Source organism: Oncorhynchus nerka, linkage group LG8 (genome assembly GCF_034236695.1).
Source record: "Oncorhynchus nerka isolate Pitt River linkage group LG8, Oner_Uvic_2.0, whole genome shotgun sequence".
NCBI lineage: Eukaryota > Metazoa > Chordata > Actinopteri > Salmoniformes > Salmonidae > Oncorhynchus > Oncorhynchus nerka.
Genome location: NC_088403.1, coordinates 48,583,332 through 48,605,100, shown reverse-complemented (window position 1 = coordinate 48,605,100; position 21,769 = coordinate 48,583,332). Strand labels below are relative to the sequence as shown.

General features: G+C 41.6%; 2 protein-coding genes and 1 non-coding gene across 3 annotated transcripts; 1 reads left to right on the top strand and 2 right to left on the bottom strand.

Annotated features, from left to right (window-relative positions):
* The first annotated feature begins 1,280 nt into the window (after window positions 1–1,280).
* Window positions 1,281–3,984, top strand: si:dkey-112a7.4 (uncharacterized). The gene is made up of 3 exons (XM_065021862.1): window positions 1,281–1,538; window positions 1,923–2,268; window positions 2,521–3,984. The coding sequence occupies exons 2-3, from the start codon at window positions 2,079–2,081 to the stop codon at window positions 2,571–2,573; spliced, it is 243 nt and encodes an 80-aa protein (XP_064877934.1). The 5' UTR covers window positions 1,281–1,538; window positions 1,923–2,078; the 3' UTR covers window positions 2,574–3,984.
* cldn7a (claudin 7a) lies at window positions 3,649–17,639 on the bottom strand. Its single transcript, XM_029666739.2, has 4 exons — window positions 17,021–17,639; window positions 14,541–14,705; window positions 7,220–7,304; window positions 3,649–6,136 (listed from the first exon to the last, which is right to left on the bottom strand). Exons 1-4 carry the CDS (start codon window positions 17,241–17,243, stop codon window positions 5,962–5,964), a joined length of 648 nt encoding a protein of 215 aa, XP_029522599.1. The 5' UTR covers window positions 17,244–17,639; the 3' UTR covers window positions 3,649–5,961.
* A 1,600-nt stretch (window positions 17,640–19,239) lies between these two features.
* On the bottom strand, window positions 19,240–19,308 carry trnaa-agc (transfer RNA alanine (anticodon AGC)). Its single transcript has one exon. It is a non-coding gene; the product is annotated as a tRNA-Ala (tRNA).
* Between the last annotated feature and the right edge of the window lie 2,461 nt (window positions 19,309–21,769).

The following is a 21,769-nucleotide window of genomic DNA, read 5'->3' as shown; positions in this document are numbered from 1 at the left end:
TCAGTTGTGTTGTGACAAGGAAGGGGTAGTATACAGAAGATAGCCCTATTTGGTAAATGACTAAATCCATATTATGTCAGGAACAGCTCAAACAAGCCAAGGGAAACAACAGTCCATCATTACATTAAGACATAAAGGTCAGTTAATATGTAACATTTAAAGAACTTTGAAAGTTTCTTCAAGTGCAGTCGCAAAAACTATGAAGAGCTATGATGAAACTGGCTCTCACGAGGACCGCCACAGGAAAGGAAGACCCAGAGTTACCTCTGCTGCAGAGTTACCTCTGCTGCAGAGTTAGCTGCACCTCAGATTGCAGCCCAAATAAATGCTTCACAGAGTTCAAGTAACAGATACAACTGTTCAGAGGAGACTGTGTGAATCAGGCCTTCATGGTTGAATTGCTGCAAAGAAACCACTACTAAAGGACACCAATAATAAGAACAGACTTGCTTGGACATTAGACCGGTGTCCAAATTTTAGATTTTTGGTTCCATGCCTTTGTGAGACGCAGAGTAGGTGAACAGATGTAGGTGAACAGATGATCTCTGCACGTGTGGTTCCCACCATGAAGCATGGAGGAGGAGGTGTGATGGTGTGGGGGTGCTTTGCTGGTGAAGCTGTCTGTAATTTATTTAGACTTCAAGGCACACTTAACTAACATGGCTGCTACAGCATTCTGCAGTAATACGCCATCCCATCTGGTTTGTGCTTAGAGGGAATATAATTGGTTTTTCAACAGGAAAATTACCTGAAACCCACCTCCAGGCTGTGTAAGGGCTAATTTACCAAGAAGGAAAGTGATGAAGTGCTGCATCAGATTACCTGGCCTCCACAATCACCTGACCTCAACCCAATTGAGATGGTTTGGGATGAGTTGGACTGCAGAGTGAAGGAAAAGTAGCCAATAAGTGCTCAGCACATGTTGGATCTCCTTCAAGACTGTTGGAAAAGCATTCCTCATGAAGCTGCTTGAGTGCATGCCAAAAGTGTGCAAAGGTGGCTACTTTGAAGAATCTAAAATCTAAAATATATTTTGATTTGTTTAACACTTTTTTTTGGCTACTACATACTTCTATGTGTTATGGCATAACTTTGATGTATTCACTATTATTTTAGAAAATAGTAAAAATAAAGAAAAACCTTGAATGAGTAGGCGTGTCCAAACTTTTTTATCTGCCATTTGACCTCAATGCATCTGGAAGAAACCAGCTACTGCAGATGAGTCACCTATTTTGTGTGGTTGGTGCGTTATAGGTTATGCATATATTGCGTGGATGGCGCGGGTAGGTTCTATTAAACCCACGTTTCAATACAGTCCCTCGCAGTGACGTAGAAAAGAGCAATGTGTGTGAGTCAGAACAACTAGGAAATCCCCCAGTGAGAGTTACGACAGAAGGTGCTGTTCCTTTAAGCGGAGACTTCCTAAAACAAGCACGACACGAAAGGAGCAGATAAACAACAACCGCCGGGGGTAGAATAACCTCGAATAGACAGTTTACCGGGATTAATCTTGTTCATACAAACGACGGATCTTTAAGGTAAGAGTGTTGTTTACAGCTAGACAATTATACACAAAACGTATGTTATTTATTAGTTATAAGGAAACGGGTACATGGTACGCTTTCTTATAGCCCAGGCCGGCTTGGCAAATATGGACATTGACATGACACACACCACACTTTACACTTAAGTCCAGAAATGAATCCATATTGTATAGGCTATTGCAACACTATGTTTATGTGTACAGGTAGGCCACTATATAATTCATAGGCTCAATTCTGTGAATAATTATGTAGCCAAGAGACTTCATTCGTCAATACTGTTGTTTCATCGGCAAACGAGCTTCTCCCGTTATGCGCACTTTATTTGGTTAATACTCAGGAACGCAACTAATTTCATGGCAACTATTTCCCCATCCGTAGGTGTGTCAGAGCACAATTTCTGCTGATTTTGCATATCAAAAATCCCAGAACACTGTTGAAAGCCATTGCGGAAGTAAACCCAACCTCGACGTGAGAAGAGAGAATAGTGGGCCACCAAGTGGACTCAACTGAGAAATACTGCGCACGACCTTTTGTATGGGAGAGATGTACGGATCGTCAGGAATGCCAGATCTGATTCCATCGAATGGCCCGCGACAGCCTGGTCCGGCCGGCCAGTTCAACCCGGGACATAGGCAGGTAGCACAGAATGGGCATGAGAGGCCCAACCCCCAGAGACTAGGGCAGCGGGCGCCCAAGCTTGGACAAATTGGTCGTTCCAAGAAAGGTGAGTAGTGGAAATATTCCTCTCCCTGTACACCCACATATTTTGAGAGATATATGCCTACTGTATTGTGGTTATGTCAGGTGTTATGAGTATAGACAAAGATAGAGACATTTGAAACCAGAATCTGTCATCTTTCCAGCCTCCCCACCACTATATAATCTTATCAAAATAGGAATAAAATATGATTATTCTCAACCTTATTGACAGTTGTATGAGTAGATATTCAACTAATTGTTACCTTTCCTTTTCCAGTGGACCTAGGGGATGAGGACGTGGATGACATCATGAATAATAATGGCCAATAAAAATGTTCTGTGTCCCTCAACCTCTCACCCATCTCCTAAACCACACCACATGTGCCAATGAAGATCTTCGAAGCCAAACTCAACTGAATCAATTTGACCTTGATCAATCAACTTTACAAGTGACCTCCCCTGAAGCTTGGCCTAGGATATCATAGCTGAAAAGCTCATCGTGGCACATTGAGGGACAGTTCTATTGCCGGAATTCTAGACATTAGTTCTAGACATAAATAGGATTTAGGATTCTATAGACCTTTGCATCAAAAGCTTGTATATTGCGGTTAACTTGTCTGTTGTTATACTGTGAATGAATTGTAATGAAACGTGTTCTGCTCTTATTACCTCTGTTGTGGACTATCTGCACTTGGGAAAGTACAGTGTGGCTTGTCTTTAAAGCTTCTAAAGGGCTACATTTGAAAAAAGTTGCACTCTTTAAATGATAAGGTAAAATGAAATGGAGTAGGAGTGCTGATCTAGGATCAGGTCCCCACTTGTCTATAGAATCTTATTTAATATCATCTAAAAGGCAAGTCTGATCTTAGATCAGCACACAGAGACTATGAATACAGTTTTCTTCTTGGTTACTGATTTTACAAGGTGGATGTTTTGTAGAAGAAGGCAGGACGGAAGCCTGTTAACATGTAACGTACAGGTGGAACATTGAGTTACTGACAGTTGTGATTTAATCTAAATCTGTGGTTCTCTCACCTTGTGGAGTATCAGGTTACTGCTGAATGATCACTGTTTTGGAATGCAGGGACAGTTGGAAAAGGTTACTACTGATCATTTATATTTACAAAAAAAATATTGTTTTGGTTTATTACCTTGTTTTAAATCAATTATGGATGGCTATTATTTTCCAGCACATTTTTTTTAGAGTTGATATAATATATGGATATGTTGTTTTTCTTATGTTATTGCGTAATGGTGCACTTTGTGGGAATGACTGTTAAATATGTGACGATGAAACTTTACATATTTCTATGCACGGATTCTATTTAAGCATCAACAAGTCGGGGCATACTTCCTGTCCAGAAGGGCTACTTTCTTCTTCGTTTAAATGTTTTTATCATAAAGGATGAGTCCCAAATGGCACCCTATTCCCTACATAGGTCCTATGGGCCATAGTCAAAAGTAGTGCACTATATAGGGAATAGGGTGCCGTTTGGGACACATATAATATTTCATGTGGACTGTAAGGACAATGTTGACCTAACTAATGCCTGTAACTTTCTTGTACACTGGTCACTACTTTCAGTGAAACATTCATTTCACAGCATAGCTAATAGTGACGCTGTCATGATCACATGGCTTAAATGGATGGAATTGTTATGTGCATTGGGAATGTTTGCATGAAAATGTGATGATTTTTGCATAATAATTCATTATTGGTAATAAAGGAGGGAAGAGCTTTTCTTTTTTAATGGAACATTTATTATATCATTATGATTGAAATGCAACCTCCAGAATTAGTCGCCCGTGTCATACTTCTAAACAGCCAAATACGAGCCCCCATGTCGAACCAAATACGACAAAGAACACACATCACCCGTTGTATAATATTCCTGTTGTGTATTTTATTATCAGAGATGTTCCATATTGGGATATTGACAGTTATAACATTGCATTTGAACTGTTGTTATGAGAAAACAAGAACCATTGGATAAACTTTCAATAAAAGAAAAATGGGCTAGATATACAAATTGTAGAAGAACATGTATTATGTAGTAAGCTACATGGCCATTTATTAAAATAAACATTTCTAGAAACATTGGACATCTTACAACCATAGAAATATAATTACTATTTAGTAATCTGGTTACTATTACTATCTAACAATTGTATTTCTATGCTTACAACATCACCTAATACAAAAGCACCCACGGTTAAAATTCCACTGAGCATCTTCTCAGTCAAAGGCAGGATGGTTGAGCTTTCTCAGTGATCACAAATATCAAACATAAAATATTATTTATGCTGTCTAAAGCTAAAAGCAAAAACACAAGACTGTACTGGAGACACAAGGCTACACTAGCACTTGGGAATGGTACTACCATATTCTGCTACATTTAAAACACAAACAGAGGCTACAATCAGAGCTCAACACTAGCATACTATATAGAATGCATTCCAAACATATTGCTCCGCCCTAAGTAGAATACTAGTGTGGACATCAGAACAGAGCAAGACTTCATACAGAGTAATTAACAAATGGTCAAACACATAAATAAAAACCTGTTTGATGGTAATAATATATATCGTGTATTTCAGTAATAAAAACAAACAAACACTCCTTAGTAATAGTCAAGGCACCTGTTAAGAATGACTGTGGTGAAAGATATTTTATAGTGGGATAGAGTACATTGCAGGCCTGTATGAAAAGCCCTCTCCCTTTTGGTGTGCAGTGGGGAATTACTTGGGGATTCACCATAGTGTATGCAGTCACTCACAACTAGTGTGACGTCAACACTTGGCTTGAACGTTGAACGCCCTTGGTGACAGTCATGTCGACAGAAAACCCCATTGTAAAAGAACGGGTGGCGCGCTAGTCCCTTTTGCTATTAGACATACATAGCTATCCCCTGAGTATGCCAAAAGTATGCCCTTAGCACCACACAGAGTTTAATTTATTACCTTCAATTACAATGGAAATGCTCAATTAAATACACAGTGTTTCTTACAGGGGGGTGAGAGTGTTTGCCATGATGCTGCATCTTGGCTGTAATACGAGAAGTGTGTGTGTGTAATACGAGAACATACACCCTAAGACATGGTCTGTAAATATAAGGCGCTTCCAATAACCAATTACAGTGTATTTGTGAGGTCCACTCATAAACTCATAAACAATTGTGGAATGTTGGGAGGGGGTGAGAGACGTCACTCAAAAACAAACTACTGCATGATAGAGTCTTGTTGGGGTGGGGGTCGGGCGGTCTCCTCTGTAAAACTATATTCACATCCAGTAATTCTTTCTTTTTTTGTCATCCTGTCATACTATCCCGATATGCCCCCCAAATGCAAACTTCATGGGCAACATTTACGCTGTCCAAAAGAGCACCTATCTGTGCAAATTTATTTGACAGTAAATCTCATTATAATCTGGCAGCTGGTTTAATTTGAAACTCATGCGTTACTCTTTATGCATTGCTCAGTTTACTAAACTCTAGTTAAATAACCGCATCCTTAATACACATTGTTGAAGAAAAGTTTCAGATGAAATCACGGTGCCAGAATATAATGAAGTTTACGGTATTTCTTATACATATCTGTGCTCTTTTGCGCCACAAAAATGTCACCCCATAAGTACAACAGACTAGTCAGGTTCGACTCCATGTACAAACTCTTTCATATTCAAGCTTCTGTTATTCCAGTTATCGGCAGTAGAGGGCACTCACACATACTCCTTGGTGCTGCTGGGGGGGGAGCGGGCGCTCACGCCACTCATGGCGGGGTATTTGGGCACCGGCTTTTTACTCCTGGGGCAGGAAGATGCCAGCATGGCTCCCCCCAGCACATCCAGGAAAGAACCTCCCCAAGCAATGAAGATGGCTGCTCCAAACTCAAACCTGTGAGTGGGATGAGGGAGAGAAGAGTGAGACATGGTTTTAAAGCAGTGTTCTTACATTCTTCGGTAACACTTTACACCTTAAGTTGCCCCTATAGCCTTACAATAATAAAACATAGTTTTGTCCATTATTGCCCTTACGAAAAAAGCTAGCAGTCATAGTGCAGTATAACTGCAGTTAAAGTGCAGTTTAACTGCAGTATGCTGCAATTACAGCGCCCGAAATACCAGTCGACTGCAGTTACTACACTTTACTGCAGTTTAAAAACTGCAATCTTTTTTTGTAAGGCCGCAAACAGGTTAATGTAGTCCTAAAAAGATATTCAGAAATTATGTAGGCAGCCAGGGCTGTCTCAGCCTCCAGTATTTATGCTGCAATAGTTTCTGTATCGGGGGGCTAGGGTCAGTCTGTTATATCTGGAGTATTTCTCCTGTTTTATCCGGTGTCCTGTTTGAATTCAAGTATGCTCTCTCTAATTTTTTTCTTTCTTTCTTTCTTTCTTTCTTTCTTTCTGAGGACCTGAGCCATAGGACCATGCCTCAGGACTACCTGGCCTGATGACTCCTTGCTGTCCCCAGTCCACCTGGTCGTGCTGCTGTTTCCAGATTCAACTGTTCTGCCTGCGGCTATGGAACACTGACCTGTTCACCGGACGTGCTACCATGTCCCAGACCTGCTGTTTTCAACTCTCTAGAGACAGCAAGAGCGGTAGAGATACTCTGAATGATCAGCTATGAAAAGCCAACTGACATTTACTCCTGAGGTGCTGACCTGTTGCACCCTCAACAACCACTGTGATTATTATTATTTGACCCTGCTGGTCATCTATGAACATTTGAACATCTTGGCCTTGTTCTGTTATAATCTCCACACGGCACAGCCAGAAGAGGACTGGCCACCCCTCATAGCCTGGTTCCTCTCTAGGTTTCTTCCTAGGTTCCGGCCTTTCTAGGGAGTTTTTCCTAGCCACCGTGCTTCTACACCTGCATTGCTTGCTGTTTGGGGGTTTTAGGCTGGGTTTCTGTACAGCACTTTGTGACATCAGCTGATGTAAGAAGGACTTTATAAATACATTTGACTTACTTGGTGTTGACAGGAGTATAAGGGTTATAGAAGGCCCGGATGACATTGTGAGCGAACCACGAACAGGCCACTACTGCACACAGAGCTGAATGAGAAAGAAAAAACATTCACATACATAAAAAGAGGGATCAGACGGATCAGCATAGTTTTACGTCAGACGGTGTCACTCCAAAGTGACGCTCATCCCTCAACTGATCAGTCTTGTAGGATGTGTAACTCATATTAACATTTTAATATTCCAGAGCATCCGCCATTCAAATATGAAAACATATTTCCTAATTTATGATGTCACTGCGTTTTCATTGATCCTCTATGAAATAGGCAGAATAGCTAGCTAAATTATCAATTGCAATGGGAGAAAAAACAAAATGGTGGCTACCTCCTAGTAAAATGATGTGCAAGCACGTTAGCCGCAAGTGCCTTGATCAGCTGCTTAACGTTAGCTAACTTGTAGCTAGCTTACTGACATAGTTACGTACCTAGCTGACTCTACCTTACTGACATAATCATATTGCTTGACTTGTTTAATTACCCTCAAGTTGTAGACATGCTGCCTCAAAAGTAAGAGAGAATGTTATCTGATTCTGGGAACAGACAGAACAGGTAGCGCATCTGCCTCATGAAAATAGCTAGCTTTTGGTGGAAGCATTCAGCATTGAGTGTGCAGCACAAGGTAGCTGGTTGGTTAGCAGCATCCCATAATTCGTTTTATATGAAGTGACTGGCTCAGCTAGCAAGCTAATGTTGGACAAATTTAACCTCTATTGGCTAGGGGGCAGAATTTTCACTTTTGGATAAATAGCGTGCCCAATTTCAACTTCCTGCTACTCATGCCAAGAATATAATATAAGATATGCATATCATTCATATATTTGGATAGAAAACACGCTGAAGTTTCTAAAACTGTTTGAATCATGTCTGTGAGTATAACAGAATTTATGTAGCAGGCAAAACCCCAAGGACTAACTGTTCAGAATTTGTTTTTCTTCTCTCTGTTCCCTGACTTGTTATTGCCAAGGGATATTTCTTAGGGACCTGTTTTCAGTTCCTACCGCTTCCACTGGATGTCACCAGTCTTTGGAATTTGGTTGAGGTTATTCCTTTGTGCAATGAAGAAGTAGGCCATCTAGGAACTGGGTACACTTTAGTAAGTTGCGCAAGACGTGAAAAGTGGCGCTGGTTTGTTTTCATTCCTGTATTGAACACAGATTGCCCCGTCTACAATTTGATTGATTATTAACGTTTAAAAATACCTAAAGTTGTATTACAAAAGTAGTTTGAAATATTTTGGCAAAGTTCATAGGCAACTTTTGAAATATTTTGTAGTGACGTTGCGTTTTTTGTAAGTTGTTTTTTTCTGCATCAAACGCGCTTTATAAATGGACATTTTGGATATATATGGACGGAATTAATCGAACAAAAGGACCAATTGTGATGTTTATGGGACATATTGGAGTGCCAAGAAAAGAAGCTCGTCAAAGGTAATGCATGTTTTATATTTTATTTCAGCGTTTTGTGTAGCGCCTGCAGGGTTGAAATATGCTAACTCCTTTGTTTACTGCTGGTGCATATGGTGCAGGCTATCAGATAATAGCTTCTTATGCTTTCGCCGAAAAGCATTTTTAAAATCTGACATGTTGGCTAGATTCACAACGAGTGTAGCTTTAATTGAGTATCTTACATGTGTGATTTAATGAAAGTTTGAATTTTATAGTATTTTATTTGAATCTGGCGCTCTGCATTTTCCCTGGTAATTGGCCAGTTGAGACATTTGCGTCCCGCCTATCCATAACTCAAGCTAGCTTTCGTGTACATTGTCAATCTTCAGAAATACTGCTTGTTAAAGCACAAACAGTATTTTGACTTCCGGATGAAAAGCGTACCCAAAGTAAACTGCCTGTTACTCAGGCCCAGAAGCTAGGATATGCATTGGTGGATTTGGATAGAAAACACTCTAAAGTTTCTAAAACTGTTAAAATTATGTCTGTGAGTATAACAGAACCGATATGGCAGGCGAAAACCCAGAGGACAACCCCCCCAAACAAAATGTCAGCCTACCTCTATTTTCAATGGCTATCACTTTAATTACAAGGCCAAGTCCTCCCAGATTGCAGTTCCTAGGGCTTCCACTAGATGTCAACAGTCTTTAGAAAGAGTTTCAGGCTGGTTTTTGGAAAAATGAGCCAGAAATTGTAGTTTTTCTAGGTGGCTCCCATTTTGGCTGTAGTGTTTCCAAGCGTGTGGAAGAGAGCGCGTTCTTTGGTATTTTTCTCCGGTAAAGACAATAACGATTCAACGTCTTAAATTGTATCATTTATTTATGTATAAGGATACCTAAGGTTTGATTATAAACGTTGTTTGACTTGTTTGGAAAAGTTTATTAGTAATGTTTGGGATTCATTTTGTATGCATTTTGATGGAAGGAAACTGGGTGGATTATTGACTGAGGCGCGCCAGCTAAACTGAGTTTTTATGGATATAAAGAAGGACATTATCGAACAAAAGGACCATTTGTTATGTAACTGGGACCGTTTGGAGTGCAAACAGAAGAAGATCATCAAAGGTAAGGCATTTTAATCCCACACAGTTATACATAAAGAGATCAATGATCAATTCAAACAATTTTACTCTGCGCTATACACCTCTGAATCCCCTCAAGACCCTTTGCTGATTGATTCCTTCTTTAATGGCTTGAATATGCCTTCAATTGATACAGACTCCCATGACTGTCTAGAAAAATAATTTACACCTGAGGAGATTGCAACAGTAGTATCCACAATGAAAAGTGGTAAATCACAGAGTCCGGACGGTTTTCTGGTCTGCTTTGCCCTTTCTTGTCTCGATTATTTGCAGAGTGCCTTAATACCTCAAAGATATCGCCTAGTCTTTATCAGGCTTCAATTTCATTACTATTAAAGAAAAACAAAGACCCCCTGGAATGTGGATCCTGTCGCCCAATCTCGCTTTTAAACTGTGATTACAAAATCCAAGCCAAGCTTTTAGCCATTCTTATGGAAGGCTCACTGCACCAAGTAATACACCCTGACCAGACTGGCTTTATGAGAAATAGGCATTTGTTTTTCAATATTAGGCGCCTTATGAATATACTGTACTCCCCAGCGTCAGCGGACCCGGAGGTGGTGGTCTCACTTGATGCAGAAAAAGCTTTTGACCGCGTTGAGTGGGATTACCTAACAGCTGCACTTTATAGATTTGGCTTTGGCCCCAAATTCATTGCTTGGATAAAGATTCTTTATTTTTCCCCCATGGCTTCGGTATGGACTAAAAACTTGTCCTCAGACTATTTTCTCTTGCACCACGGATCCAGAAAGGGTTGTCCACTCTCCCCCTTGCTGTTTGCTTTGGCAATCGAGCCTCTCGCCATTGCACTATGCTCTAATGATGCCATTCAAGGGATAATTAGGACGGGCTTAGAGCAGAAAGTCTCGCTATATGCTGACAACCTCCTTTTGTTTATCTCTAACTCTGATACCTCATTCCCACGTGCTTAACTGTTCTTAAAAAGTTTGGATCAAGCTCAGGGTACAAGCTGAATCTAGGCAAGAGTGAACTTTTTCCTGTAAATAAGGCTGCTTTAAAGCGCTCTTTTACAAGTTTTCAGTTTAGGATTGTCCGGGATCAATTCACCTACTTGGGAGTTAAAGTGACAAGGAAATATTCAAATTTATTTCAGGAAAACTTTGTTGCTCTAGCAGACAGTTTGAAATCATCTTTTACTTTTTGGAATTCGCTACCTTTTTCTCTTATCGGAAGGATTAATGTCATTAAAATGAATGTGTTGCCCAAATTTGTATATTTATTTCAATGTTTACCCATTTTCATTCCAAAATATTTTTTTATTTCACTGGATCAAACTTTCATGTATTTTATTTGGGATGGCAAGGTACCACGGATTGGTAGAAAACATTTACAGAAGCCTAAAGCATTGGGGGGTTTAGCTCTACCAAATTTTCAGACATACTATTGGGCTGCAAATTTCAGATCCCTTCTATACTGGCTGCAGACTGATCCTACTGGCCCTTAAACACTCTGGGTCCAGATGGAGTCTGAATCATGTAAACCTGCTACACTTTCTTCTGTGTTGTGCTCGTCTCTCCCAGGGTCCCTAGGCAAAAGGTGTGTCAACCCAATTGTAAAGCAGTCTCTTAAAATTTGGAATCAGTTCCGTTTTGCCTTTAGCCTCCAAGGCTTTTCTCTATCAGGCCCAATCAATCAGAACATTTTATTTCCTCCATCTTTGAATGATGGGGCTTTTGCCATCTGGCACTCACTAGGCCTCTCCTCACTAGCCCAATTATTATTTGATGATACATTTGCCTCTTTTGCTCAGCTACAGGAAAAGTTCAACCTCCCCCAATCCCACTTTTTCCGCTATCCCTAGACTAGGAACTTTGTCAGAGCTAACACACCTGAATTTCCCCATAGGCCTGCGAATACAGCTATAGAGAGCATCTTTGAGCTGAACAAGCTTCCTAGGGGCGCAATTTCAGATGTATATGGAACCATTCATGACCTACAGAACCCTTCTTTGGTGCCTTTAAAGCCTCGATGGGAAAATGATTTGGGGGAGGAACTTGGGGAAGACACATGGGAATCTGTGCTGCACAGGGTGCATTCGTCCACTTTTAGCACGAGACACAGCCTCATTCAATTCAAGGTGGTTCACTGTATCCACTGGTCCGGGGCCAAACTTGGAAGAATATTCTCTGATTTTGATCCTGCCTGTGTCAGATGTAAAATGGAACCAGCCACACTGTTGCATATGTTTTGGGGCTGTCATAAACTGTCAGGTTTCTGGGAATTAATATTCTCTGATATATATGACACTGTTATAGATCCGTCTCCCCTTACAGCCCTTTTTGGAGTACTGCCCATAGGTACCCCCTGTCAAGAATCCAGTTGGACACTGTTGCTTATACAACTCTTTTAGCTAGACGGCTAATACTACAGAACTGGAAGATGGCAGCTCCCCAATCTTATAAACATTGGGTGAGAGATGTGTTGTGCTCTCTGAGTTGAATATATTATTTATATCGCTTTGAATTTTGCGCTCTGCAATTTCACTGGATGTTGGCCACACAGAACCAATAGAATAGGTAAACTTATGTACTATGGGGATAGTAGATGGACATAGGTTAGTGCTTTTGCTGTTTGTTAGGCCTACTCATCTTTGTTGGCTGATGAAAAGTAAATGTGGACAGTTCTTCTAACATCTTGAATATGCTCCTCAGAATGAGATAAGAAGGAAATGCGCAGTTGCGTCCCTGATGTGCCTGTCTTCACTTGTAGCCTACTTCGAAGCTAAGATGCCTGTGAAATGGACCCGATCACGCGACGGGCATTGGCTAATAATAATTGAGATCTCTGAGAGAGCCATGTGAGTGAGAGGTGCTTAGGAGAACAGCGATTAGCAGCCGGGAGAAGGGAATTATAATTATTATATTCAGCCCAAGGGCAAAACGGCCACACAAGGATGCTGCCGTGAAATTCAAGGCTTGGTGAGAATATTATCAAGTGCTTGTCAAATTGTGAATGAGAGACTGATGAAGTGTGTGCAGCCTCTGCAAGAAACAAAGCAGAGCTCATGCCTTTCATGAGACTTTTTTTCAAATCATCATTAGAGTCACATCATGCAGCCTTGGAATGTACAGTATGAAAAATCAAAACATATAGCCCAACATTTGAATCACAACTAAAGGTGCATAAATAAATAACTATTTGGAGAACCTATTTCTTTGTTACCCGCTCAATATAGAATAGCCACATGTGCACACTCCCTCTGAAATCATTTGGAGAAAATATCCTTTCTATTTTATTCAGCTTTTTTCAATTGTGTTCTTCATACTATTTTGCCACAGAATTCTAAGCCAATCTTGTCTGCTAAATGAACTAGTGTATCCCACAGCCATATGGCAGAGCCAGATCAGGGCCTAACATAATGTCAGGGCATGCTATTCTGTTCTTCTGAAATAGACTACATTTTCTTCATATCATGTTTCTTTAGACCTGTCTAAAATAAATAATGGTTTTATTGTGACTATATGTAGGCTATATTACATTGATTTATTATACTTAATGTTAATGTAGACATTCCAAAGGTCTGCATCAGTGGTTTATAGGCTATGCGTGGAAGCCAGGAGATGCTAAACGTGTTTATGTTAATTAACAGGCAATTACCATGAGACCGGCAGCTATTGGCTTGACAATCAACGGCTGACAAAATGTCATGACTGCAACAGCCCTATTATTGACAGAGTTGTTGTTTTAGCTCAGATTAATTGAGACGGTTTTGAGGCATAAATGGGGTTCAGCAGACAATGTTACCTAGGTAATGGTATGATAGCCCATTGTAGCCGGACTACTTTCGAGCTATCCCATTACGCTTTGCGAGATACGAGACAGATCAGTGCAGGAGGAATTAAGGCGCTATCGGACAATGGCAGAACAGTACATTCAGGTAGCATCAATACGTATTTGAGAGAGGGGAGCCAAACACTTCTCAAGAAGTCAATGGGCGGCTAGCTATTAAATCCCCCCTCCCCCCCAACCATACTGCCATTGTCCTATAAGAGTTTTCACATGATCTAAGATCGCATGCTAGTTTGTTCATTATAATCTAAAAGGCAAAACTGATCCTAGATCAGCACTCCTACTCTGAGACACTTTAAACCTGTAAAATTGCAAGTAGTCTAGTACATATTTTTTTCTACTCTGAGACCGATTAGCTTTTTACTGGCATTGTTCTATGAGAGTTTCTAATGACCTCTTATATAACAGTAACAATCTGTATCCCAAATGACACCTTATTCCCTATATAGTTCCCTACATTTGACCACCAGTGACATTTGACTAGTGAAAAGGAGTGCACTAAATAGGGAATAGTGTCCGAGTAATAGTCAGTCAGTAAAACGTGCCCATTCTCTCCCTCTTTGATCTCCAGGGGAACCTAGGTAGATGAGTGGGACTTTTATTGTGCAACGTTTCGACCCGAAGGCCTTCGACAGGTTTAGATGAGTGGGAGAGCAGCTGGTGGCCAGACAGAGGAACAAAACCCTCATTTATAATGGTGACCAACTGAGTGTGGTGATTCTCTTGATCTCTTTCTATAGCTCCTGGTATGGACCAGAATGATCAAGTGATCTAATGAGCATGGATTTCAGACCAGTTTAGAATGATTTTTTTTACAAAAGTAGGGCCCTGAGATTTTCATGACCAAGTCATTTAATCATGTGGGGAAAACTCTGGACCCTAAGAAATAACATGTTTGTGGTGATTCTCCTGATCTCCCTCCCTCTCTCACCTCCAATCAGTAGGATGATGCCTCCAGTCATGGCGGTCCGAGACTTGCGCACTTTGTTGTTCCCTCCGCAGGTGGTACACTTCATGCCCATAGTGGCCACGCCCAGCCCAGCGATAGAGACGATGATGCCAACGATCATCAGGGCACGGGTGGCCTGGAGAGCACCTAAGACACACACACACAAACACCAGGGAGGGGAGCGAGAGAGGGATAAGGGAGAGGAGGGAAAGGAGTAGCAAGATAGTGAGAGAATGAGGGAGGGTGTGTGTGTGTGAGAGAGAGAGATATGGTACAGTTATAGAATGATATTGTATAGAACGCTTTCATTTATAGGCATGGGGGATATATTGCAAATGTCAATTAATAAACTTTAGTTTTTTATCAGCAAGTAAGCAAAAGTTGTGAACAAATATAAAATATGCATTATCAACACAATCCAACCCCAACCGTGGATCTTATACAGTATGGTGTTCACAAAGTATTGGATTTAAAAAAGTGACTGTATAAACACAGCTCAATGGATCACTGGGGTTTAATGTGACAGGATACTTTAATGTGTGTTTTTCCTGGATGAGAAACCCTGAGATACACCCTCCCTCTCCCTCCCCCTCTCTGTCTCGCTCTCTCTCTCTTTCGTGCTCTCTCTCTCTTCCATCTGCTTTTGTTGAGAGGAAGGGGGCAGTGAAAGCTACTGTCAGGACACCCTTAATCTGTCACCTCCCTCTTAAAACTGACAGAGGGTGGGAGACAGAGAGGGAGAGTACCTCCTTGGTCCACCCTGAACCAGTCTGTGCCAGTCCAGGCCATCCCTGAGCTCACAAACACAACCCTCCATCCATGAGAAAGGGAGGGAGGGAAGGAGAGAGGGGGAGAGTACCTTTCTTTTACTTTTAGATTGGTGTGTATTGATGTGAATTGTTAGATGCTACTGCACTTTTGGGGCTAGGAACACAAGCATTTTTGCTACACCCACAATAACATCTGCTAAATATGTGTATGTGACCAATAAAATAGGATTTAAGGATGGGGGTGGGAGAGAAGGCAACTGTGAGTGGGGAGGAGAGGGAGGAGAGAGGGAGGCGGAGAGGGGAAGAGGGTGATGAGGAGAGAGGAAGGAAGAAATACTAATCTTCTGCTGTACTTTAAACACACAATGAGGGTCCTTTCACCAGCATGCAAATTGGAGCTACCATGGAATATCACCCCATCACCTCTGTACCCCACCCCCTGTACCGTTCCAATAACCCCCAAACCTGCCCTCTGTCAGCAGGTGCAGTTACAACAAGTTAACCCCCCCCCAAGTGTTCTGAATCTGAACAAGACTCTCTGTTCAATGAAACCCCTCACACCAACAACAATGACCAGAGAAACCAACAGGAGTAGATGGGGAGTTATATCAAATCACACCCTGGTTCTCGTCATCATGGTGCCCTAAGGGTTTGGGGCGAACCGAAGTGGGAGGAGGAGGTAAAATTCCTGTACAGGGTACTGTGCTGCTGTCGCCATGGCTACTCCTGTGTTCTGTATTCTTCTGGTTGTTTACCGTTAGGTCGTTAGGACCAAGTTGTCTCTGGCATCTGGAGCCCCAGCCAGCCCCCAGTCCCCTCTCTATGCCAGGGAACAGTGGGTGATGAATGGGCAGGGGCCTGCTTAGGGGGTGGAGTGGCCCAGCCATGTGAGAATATACAGCAGAGAGGGGTGGAGGTGGGTGGGGAGGTTGGTGAGAGGGTGCCAGAAGTTAACAATATCCCACTGTATGTTAACACGAAGGGTGCTACTAAAGGAGAACCATGAGGGCCAATGACTGACTAACAGCTCTGAGCCAACACCTTTATCAGCGGCACCAATGTGCTGTACTGAGGATGCACTACACCATAAAGGGGAGTGTGGGGAACCTCAGCTGACCGTCTCAGGTGTCTGCTCACCTGTATCACCCGTCAATCAACACTATTTACTGGTACAACGTGAGACTTCCTGACACAAGTGAAGTCACCAACTTCCCAGAAATCCTCCTTTGATAATTAGATAATGGTGGATATACAACAAAGTGCTGCACAGGATAAGCATGGCATACATTTGATGTTTTGCTTAAACTGGCAATCTGCAGTTGCTACTTCCCTTTTTGGAATGTATAAATTCATGATGTGTACCCATTGATTCTTGAAGACTATAACTTATAACTGCCTCATGAGCTTACTTCAACTGTCCTACCCCATCAGAACCCAAAATATAACATCGTTTTACTCCAATAATGTAAACAAAGAAAACCTAAACAAACACTGTATAACCTTGAAACATGCTTAAAACCATAATGTTGATATCATGGATGGTCAGTCCTTTGTATCCATAGCTCTGTCTATGAATTTGAGAGTGGGTGTATCTCTCCAGCCACATCCATCAGCTTTTTACCAAAACAGGGGCCGGGATCGCTTTCTTATTGTTTCAACTTCTGATTGCCACTTTAAAGCATCTATACTTACTGTCGAGCTGCAGGATCGAGTCGTATATTTTACATTGGAGCTGCCCTGTGCTCTGAAAAGCGCATGACATCCATAATCCTTGGTACATGGCAACCGCCGTTATGATGTTGTCTCCTATGTACGCAGACATCTTCCACTGTGGCAGAATGGTCCCCACGATCAGTGCAATAACACCGACGAGTGACAGGGCGAATCCTAAAAGTTGAATTCCCGAGTTTGCCATCTTGAAAAAAAATACGATTTTGTAGATTATTTTTGATTCCTAAATAAATACGTTTCTGTTGGCGAAAAAAACGAAGAATCCTTTGGGTGCGTGTGTCCAAAGGCTACGGTTATCTTGCTGCCCACCCTTTCTCACTACACCTGCTGTCGTTATCCTTCCAATTAGGTCTATCTACCTACGTTCCTTTTACGCGGCAGAATAGCGGAATCAGTAAACACAATCTCCGAGTTGTGAAAAGGTTTTGCTTGTCTATCTCCTTTCCACCTGTTTTCTGTTATAGTTCGAGTCGCGCCTTGAATACTGTAGTAGTGAGAGTGCGGACGGAATATTTAAATTCTGGATGGTGTGCGCGCGAGAGGTGTCCGGTGCCGGGTCTCTTCCCGCATCCCCTCCTCCGGTGGCAGTTACCGTTATGTCACGCCCATTGATTTGGCTACTCCTGCATTCCGAGGAAGTTGTTCCTCAAGCTCTAGCTAGGTAGTCGGTACTGTAAAAACCACGGTACAGTTCATATCGGGCTGACCCCCCCAGTGGGTTCATCTTTTACCTTCAACAGTTGTCTAGCTGACAGTAATTGACCTTTTCTTAGAACTTGTTTAACAGTTAGTGACGCCTCTCCATGTAGTCATAGACGTGCATTTGTTTTAAGAGAGATGGCATTATAGGCCTTGTTAATAACATTATAAAGGCTTATATGTGCTTATAACAAGTTAGACATCAGTGTACGTGAATGCTTTAAGTAAAACGTTACCAAAATATCCACCTGATTCTTTATAATACGTTAGTCTTGTGTTGAATCATATTGCATTGTTCAGTTCAGTAGGTAAACCTTGTTTGTTATGTCATTTAAACACAGGATACGCCTCATTAGAATATTATCAATCTTTAATAAAATCTTTTGTCGGAATAATATTTTTTATTGTCTAGACTTTAGAAAAGCGAGCAATGACTAATTATACCGAATAACAATCACATTCCTTTCAATCTTTTATCCAGATTTTAGCAGCGATACAGAGAAGCATTTTTAGTTTCTTTCAAAAAAAAATAGCCTCCAATCAGGATACAGACAGATCAAGCGGTATGCTTACATATGCAGAAAAATACTTAGTTTAAATATAATCTGGTACCTTATGATAATATCATGATATTTGTGTATTAATTATAATGCCAGGGTATGTGCCTGTATTGATGATGTGTGTTATGATTCCAGGTGCTGTGTTGTAAATTGGATGTAATATCCTAGGCATGTTAGTGCAGTATATTGAGATGTGTGATTTACAACAGTCAGAATGACACCCTCATTACAATTAGACAGTAAAGTAGTATGCTTAGATGACTTAAGCAGACAAATAGACATGTTTTTTTTTACACAGAATTAGACATAATGATTATGACTCTAGATTGCAGGAAAAAGCTGCTTCAGGTGTTTGAAAAATGCTAAATTCAGTACACTGAAATTACACAGTTCCAATTCTCTTCAATTGACTGAATTGACTTCAATTGAAATGGAAGCGACTTCAACCCTGGTGGGGCCAGTTGGAATCTGATGGTTTTCAGCATTTTTTCTAAAGGAATCATTTTTTTCTTTTATTTTTACCTTTATTTTACCAGGCAAATCAGTTAAGAACAAATTCTTATTTTCAATGACGGCCTAGGAACAGCGGGTTAACTGCCTGTTCAGGGGCAGAACGACACATTTGTAAAGGAATCATCTAATCTTTTGCGGACAAATTTGGCTTGATTTGAATCAATTGCAAACACATTTGAGTTCATATTTGATATATTTTGTCATTGGCTACAGTAAAGGAATCATTGCCAATTCTGTTTGGTACTACTTGTTAGAGTAGGCCTATAGTTGAATCAACTGACCCCGAATCTGATCCCTTACCCATCTAGTCCACATATAATGATTTCCCTACAGTATTTCATTTGCATAATTCAGCAGACGCTCTTATCCGGAGCAAGTTACAATTGTGAGTGCATACATTTTCATACTAGTTCCCCGTGGGAATCGAATCCACAACCCTGGCAGTGCTAGTGCCATGCTCTACCAACTGAGCTACACAGGACTACTCCCAGAGCTGTCATGCTGGCTGAATCAATCAATCATCCAATGAGCACTTCACTTCACTTCCTGGTTGTGATTGGGCAGTAATCGTAGAACAATGACCGCCATTGTCCCAAGAGCAACATGACTGGCGCCACAGTGTGTGTGACTTCACACAGCTAGGAAACCCCGATCCACAGCCGGACACTGGGAGGAAGCTATGGTCATAGACGCTCGGGAGGAAATCATATCTGCAGTGCCAGAATACTAAGATTTTTGCAAGCTACCAGTGGATTAAATGTAAAATAATACATACTTAGAGCTTGATGGGTGTTTCTCACAGAGCATGGTAGGCTACAGGATGTCCCAAGGGCAGGGCTGAGTCCCCTCCCCAATATCACCCCTCCTCCGTCCCTTGAATCTCCGCCCTCCCCTCCCCTCCTCCACCAGCACCCTTCATCTCCCCACCCTGCAGCCAGTAGCCCTGTTTATACCTGGCTCTAACATGCATACTCTGTCCTGATCTTCTCCACATTCTGATTGTTTTCAGACAGGTGTAGACGACTAAAAGATGCGTTGTGATCTGCATGTGATCAGATCTTCCCGACCACCTAAGCCAGTAGGCACCCCTTGTGTCTGGATATCTTACAAGTGCAGAGACATATGGACAGTGAAACCATTCAATCATCATTATCCCATCTTCTTAAATCATTGACAGGTTACACCATTGACTTATGGCATCAACATTAGACTTAAAATGAATAAATAAATATTGTAGCTGTCAAATAATTTCCCTAGCCTAAGGGAGTCACAAGGAAATCTGGTCACAATGCAGCCACAGTGGACAGATACGAGACACATTTTAATACCATGTATTGACATATTTCATCAAATGTGGGCACAATCAGAATGTGGACAAGATCAGGACAAAGGACCCATGTTAGTGCCGCGTATAAACTAGGCTAGTGCCCAGCCTCTTCCTAGCTAGGCCCGGAGCCTTGATGCTGGGCTCAGAGGACCAACAAATGGCCCATTGTCACTGGGGAGAAGGTCCCTGTAACTTCAGGAATGTCCTCTAGTCCTGTAGCTTGACTCTGAGAAAGCATGGAGGTAGAGGAGGAGAGGGGGAAAAGGAGAGGGGGTATGTAACTTATCCTCAGGGTAACCCCTATAGCTATCTCAGTGCTGATCACCGGTGCCGTTGCTCCTGGTTACAGCATGCGATTCATCTATCGTCCTATTGGCCGGTATTGGAACCAGGGCACCAGAGTTGCCAGGACACACAAAAGAAACTGTTCTCTCCCTCCGTCTCTCCTTCCCGTTCCCTTTAACCCCCCCCCCCCCCGGAAAACTCACATTTCTCTTCTTTTTTTTGCCGTTGCACTGCTCGATGGGAGAGCAAAAACAGCTAAATCAGCCCTTAAAAAGGGCAAGGCTAACATCTCTGCCTTTCTCCTGCGGGCCCCCTGCCCTCCTCTGGTGTTGGAGAAAGTGAAGCCCAGTGAAAATCAGTGATTTAAGTCCTGCAAGCTCCATTGGAAGCCACTGAACCGTTAACAATAAAACATGCTGGGTCCTTTTCCCTGAAAAGACAACAGTCCACAACAGGGTAATGGGAAAGACTGACTCCCTCCGACACTTTTCTTTTCTCCCTCTCTCCCCTGACTCTCTCTTTCTCTCTCCCTATATTGCTCAGTTACATTCTCTCTCTATTTCTCCCTAAGTCTTCTTATGCAACAAGGTAAGCCTGTGGTCCATAGATAGCAACATAGTCCGAGGGAAATTGTCTTGATCTTTTGGGTTCATTTCTCAGGTCAAACGACATTAAGAGAGGTAATGTTCTTTCCGTTTAGTATGTGTGTACTCAACTTCATGGCCAATTGACCATCTAACCTGTATGGGAGTGAAAACATGTTTTGATGACTGGTTAAACAGAAGAATACAGTATGTAGCGAATGTCATGGTAGTTTGTACTCGTACCTCAGTTGGTGGTTTTGTATTGAACGTTCCTTTACCAGGTTGTCCCATTGAGATCAAAATACCTCTCTTTCAAAGGAGACCTGGCAATGAAAAAACATTACCACCAATTGATCCACATCCCTCGGTGTCAAGAACCTTATTCATGTTTACATACTGGTTTTCCCCACTTCATATGTACAGTTGAAGTCGGAAGTTTACATACACTTCGGCTCGAGTCATTAAAACTTGTTTTTCAACCACTTCACAAATGTCTTGTTAACTAACTATAGTTTGGGCAAGTCGGTTAGGACATCTACTTTGTGCATGACACATGTCATTTTTCCAACAATTGTTTACAGACTGATTATTTCACTTATAATTCACTGTGTCACAATTCCAGCGGGTCAGAAGTTTACATAACCTAAGTTAAACAGCTTGGAAAATTTCAGAAAATTATGTCATGGCTTTAGAAACTTCTGATAGGATAATCTACATCAATTAAGTCCATTGGAGATGCACC